Source organism: Gavialis gangeticus, unplaced genomic scaffold, assembly GCF_001723915.1.
Source record: "Gavialis gangeticus isolate Ggan-Ray unplaced genomic scaffold, GavGan_comp1, whole genome shotgun sequence".
NCBI lineage: Eukaryota > Metazoa > Chordata > Crocodylia > Gavialidae > Gavialis > Gavialis gangeticus.
In genome coordinates this window covers 38,096,731-38,101,526 of record NW_017728997.1, presented here as the reverse complement: position 1 = coordinate 38,101,526, position 4,796 = coordinate 38,096,731, and the positions used below count along the sequence as shown (strand labels likewise).

The window sequence follows — 4,796 nt, the reverse complement described above, 5'->3', positions numbered from 1 at the left end:
TTTTTTTTTTTTTTTTTTTTAAATTATTATTATTTATTTTTTTTTTTTTCCTACTGGAGTTGCCATTTTTGCTCTAGGAGAAAAATACTGAACATATGTACACTTGTAGTTTCTCCTGGGAGAGCAAACATTCTCCCAGGAGAAACTCAATGTCTTTACATGGCCAGAGTCAATTAAAAAAATCCATACTTTTCTGAAAATTCGGTGCCTAGTATTTTTATAAGTAATTCTTATCATTACAATAACTGAAAGTTAAGAGACTATTCTGAACATAGTTTTGACATTTTCCCTTTACAGTCAGTGAGTTCCCTCCTGCTTTTATGAATGTTTCCAAAAAAAAGAGAAAACATATGTGAAAAAAAGAGAAATATGATGGCGAAATCACATCTTTAGCACAGAGACCTGGATGGCTGAAGCCATCCTTTATTTGGATATAGATATAAGGTATTTTTTTTAAATAATAGTCCCACATTCACTTCTGTACCTTTGGGTCATATTTGTATTGCCATCTGTGTAAAGGATATTATAAAGTTTAAATAGTCATCTTTAGCAAATGATGAACTGTATCCTCTGCAAAGTCCAGGCTGCTAAGTGTTAAAGAGAGAGAAGGAAACAGAAATCGTTTCTAGGGTTGCCAAAGGCTTGGTAGGAAAGCTCCAACTCCCTTGCTCTTGGAGGATTTCTTGGCTGATTTTGGAATATGTACTCTAGGTTTCCTCACCCCTTTATGAAGAACTGGGGAACGGCTTTTATCTAAAGTGGTCTGGCTTTTTGCAAACAATAATTTAAATAAAGTTTCCGTATGATATCTTTGTTATAGTCCTCTACCTTTTGGAGTGATACAGGCTTCTAAGACTCTTTTTATATCACATTTCCTATGTAGCTGATATGCTGTATATCACAGCCCTTACTTACCTTGTTTATTTGTTCATGCCCTTAAAGGTGAATTAGTTCAACCTGATTTTTTTTTAGGCTTTGTATTTAAGTAAGTTTGTGTTATGGAGATGTATGTTAAAGGGGCCATCTGTTTTTCACTCTGTCCTCAGCATCCTCTTTTGGAGCCAATTTTGTACCTAGCAGTAAATATGCAGTTATTTATAACAGCCTTAAAATGTAATGCCATGATAATTGTAGGTTGTTTTCTCTGTTCACTATCAGAGCATTATAACATAAGAGTCTAAAAAAAAGGCAAACTCATTCAGAAACTAGAAAATTATCAATTAATGTAAGAACACATTTTAATGGCATAATTAATCTTTGCTTATTACAGAATCATTAACATTTATTTCTATGCTGTGTGTTGTGTTGTTTTTAAGACACCAAGTGAAGGATGTTGGATCCTAGAATCTTCCACTTGTATTTACATTATCTAGGTACCATTGTCATGTAGAATGGGCTAAAAGCCTTATGCAAGAACAAGGACTTGATGACGACTCAGTTAAAATTCTTGAAAATTACATTAAGCCAGTTCCCCTGCCATTTATGAAAGAGGAAGGAGAGGCTGACCAATGCAGCGAAAAAATGGCTCCAGAAATAGAAAATAAAGAAGATAGAGTGGAACTTTCAGAAGATTCTTCCATAATTAATGGAGATGTGATAGCACCAAATGTTGAATGTCATAAGGAGAGTCTAGACTGCAAGAAACCCTATTTGGAAGGGGATCCACTTCATGATCCATTGGCCAAGTATGGCTCTAAGGAACTAGATGCAATGGATTCTACAGCCATGTTTACAGAACATTGCCAGAAACATAGTGACTTTGCTATATACACTGGTTGCAAGGCAGAAGGCGACACTGAGCAACAAGTATCTTCCGGATTGGCCAGTTCTATAGAATATGTTCTGGTACAGGAAGAAGAAAGTAGCTTTTGTCATGATGAAGCTGCAAATGAGCAATCAAATGTAAGCTGAATATGTCCCTTTCTCTTGGAGAATTTATTTAGCTAAACACAGATTGTTTTCACCATTCAGTTTTTTTGCCTACTTTAATTGTTAATAATATCTAAGATGTTTAAAAAGTTTCGTTTGAATGAAAAATATGTGGATTACCTTTTAATATTTGTTTGCTTTTTTACAATTTATTTTGATACTGCTCTTCTTTTAGTCAATCAAAAAGGAAAAATTAGTATGCAGAAGAAATCCATTTAGGATTTTTGAATATTTGCAACTCAGCCTGGAAGAGGTATGTGTATGTTTTAAATACTTTGCAACTTTTTAACTTTAATGTATGCTATAATGTAGTCTAATTCCTTTTCCATAAATGAAGAGCAATCTTTTGTATTTACAATCTTTAGAATGTTTTGTTAAGTTTACTTATTTTAAAATAATCCATAGATTGCATGGATATGGTGAAAGGAGTTAAAGAGCCTAATCCAATAGACTTTAGACATGTAAAAAGTCCAGTGAATTCAGAGGGACTAATCACATGAGTAAATGACTGCAGATCTGGGCAAATAACATTTCAGCCGGTTTCTCCAGAAATACATATCTTGTTTTAATTAGAACACGATGTCTTTGTCTACTCCAGTCCTCAGAGTAAATTACAGTCTGGAAGGCGATCCAGTTTATGATCCATTAGCCAAGTAGAGCTCTAAAGAATTGGATACAAAGGATTCTAGCCAAAGTACATTGTCAGAAATCTGATGATGATGGCAATGCAGTTTTAATGGTTAGATTTAAGACTGCAATGAAGTTTCAAAGGTGATTCTCTGGCAACTTGTTGCTCTGTTAGTGACTTTCAAATTGTTCTTATGGTACATGCAAGATAATTTTATACTGAGAAATCTCCATGCAATATAAATACAGTAATGTAACTTGCTGTTCTTTTTCAGGCTTTTTTCTTGGTGTATGCCCTAGGATGTTTAAGTATTTATTATGGTGAGGTAAGATGTTATGTTTTGTCACATGATGTGTGTCCGAAAAATGTGTTGTTGATCTGGGTATAGTTCACTGACTTAAACTGCCAACTACTGTGGTAGCATCATGTGCTACTAATCCCAAGGCAGCAATTGGACAAGATGAAGGAAATTTTTTCCCTCAAATAATATTATGCATCTGGTTGTGTGGATATAAGAATATTGGCCAGAAATTCTCATTCTTGTTATTAGGAACACCCAGGCAGATGAGCGGATTCATTCTAGAAAAGAAAAGTGTTGGTGGGAAAAAGTGGGTAAAAATGGGTTTTAGAAGAGGTGTGTCACAGCGCCCCAGGGATGGCTGTGATGCCCCTAGGGCTCCATGACTGTGCCAAGTCTTGTTGGTAAAAATAATAAGTAGGGAGGCTGCCCACCAGTTTCTGTGCGGCCATGGTCCTGTTGAACTGCATTAGACCCTGCGGGTTCTTGGACCCCTTGCTGGGTCCTGCTTCGGGTTGGTGTCTCATGGGACAACCTAAGCCTTATGGGATAGATGCATGGCACCAAAACCTCCCCTTTACCACACCCCATGCCTTGCGGGTGTTATACGACTATTGTTCCCTCTGTTGGGGTCTCAGCCAACTGAGCGCTGAGCTCTGCACAATTGTGTGCGCTCCTCTGGACACTAATGAGGCCTCCACCTCCCCTTATACCCTCATCCCAAAACCACTGGTGCAGATGACAATGCAAACATAAGCCCCTGGACTATAAGATAACAATAACTGGAGGCCACACTCTGCCCCTTTAAGAAGACAAACTTCTCCCCTAGTATTGCGTACCTCCTAGCCCTGGGTACCTTGTGAGCTCTTGGAGCCCTGTTAGTCTTGCAGGCAGCAGATCAGGCAACCAAACTTCTCTGGGTAGCTCTTTCATGCAGGATCTCTTTCCCCTGCTGGCTGCCAGAGAACAAACCCCTACCAGCCCCAGCCCTGGGGCTTATATGTGCCCAGGGCCCCGTCTCCATTCAGTCAGCTGGCTGTGCGAAGGTGCCAACTAATTCCCTCATTAGCCTGCTGCCCGGGCAACCTGTAGCTGTGGAGTTCTACCTCACTTGCAGGGCTTTCTGGCTAGGCTGCTTCTGCCCTTAAAGGAGCAGGCATGCCTTCATGCCCTGCGACAAGGGGCACGTCCAGATGAGCGTGCACATGCCTCTTGCAGCGTTTCAAACCCTGGGGGAAAAATTTGCAGTGTGGGGGTAAAATTAGACCCCTGGATATCCAGAAGTCAAATGATACCCCAGGGGGAAAAAACAGGTCAGGGCAAAGTTCCAGACCATGCCCTGAGGCAACCAGAGGCTTGGTCCTCCACAGAGACACTCTGGTAGCCTGCCAGAGCGGCTCTGTGGTTAGCCCTTTCTCTGGTGCTGAAGGGACCTGGACTGGCCTTGTGCCAGGTAAGTAGTAGGGTAGGGGCTGGAGGAGGGGGAAGATGACCTTGGCTGAGGCCCCGCCTGGCCCCAGCCTCTATTCATTCCCCCAGCTCCCTGTTCATTCCCCCCATCCCCCATTGGTTCCCCAAGCTCCCCACTCGCTCTCCCAGCCCCCACCCCACTCGTCGGCAGTAGCAGAGAAGGAGCAGCAGTCTTGACAGAGCAGGAGAATGAGCAGGAGGCTGGAAACAGTAAGGGAAGTCTCCAGCTTATTTCCAGGGGCTTGTCTCCAGCCTCCTGCTTGTCTCCATCCCCCTGCTCATTCTTCTGCTCGTCTCCAGCCTTAGGAGGCTGGAGACAAGCGGGGAATGAGCAGGAAGCTGGAGACGGGGGAATGTCTCCGGCGCATTTCCAGGGGCTGTCTCTAGCCTCCTGCTCATTCCCCTGCTCCTCTCCAGCCCCCTGCTCCTCCTGTTCTTCTCCAGCCTCCCAAGGAGATCCGGGAGGAGCCA

The 4,796-nt window shown here is 41.8% G+C and overlaps 1 protein-coding gene and 1 long non-coding RNA gene across 3 annotated transcripts in view; one reads left to right on the top strand and one right to left on the bottom strand.

The window, feature by feature from the left end:
- LOC109289146 overlaps positions 1-2,326 on the bottom strand; it is a 6,251-nt gene extending 3,925 nt beyond the window's left edge. Inside the window, exon 1 of the long non-coding RNA XR_002095309.1 lies at positions 2,314-2,326. This is a non-coding gene — a long non-coding RNA (uncharacterized LOC109289146). The remainder of the gene's footprint in view (positions 1-2,313) is intronic.
- Positions 1-4,796, top strand: part of TSEN2 (tRNA splicing endonuclease subunit 2) — a 28,348-nt gene that overhangs the window by 5,099 nt on the left and 18,453 nt on the right. For both annotated transcript variants that reach the window (XR_002095308.1, XM_019505078.1), the window contains exons 4-6: positions 1,374-1,902; positions 2,105-2,182; positions 2,832-2,882. Coding sequence is in view for 1 of the 2 variants with exons in the window: in XM_019505078.1 (XP_019360623.1) it covers positions 1,374-1,902; positions 2,105-2,182; positions 2,832-2,882 (658 nt within the window). In the remaining variant the exon portion in view is untranslated. The remainder of the gene's footprint in view (positions 1-1,373; positions 1,903-2,104; positions 2,183-2,831; positions 2,883-4,796) is intronic.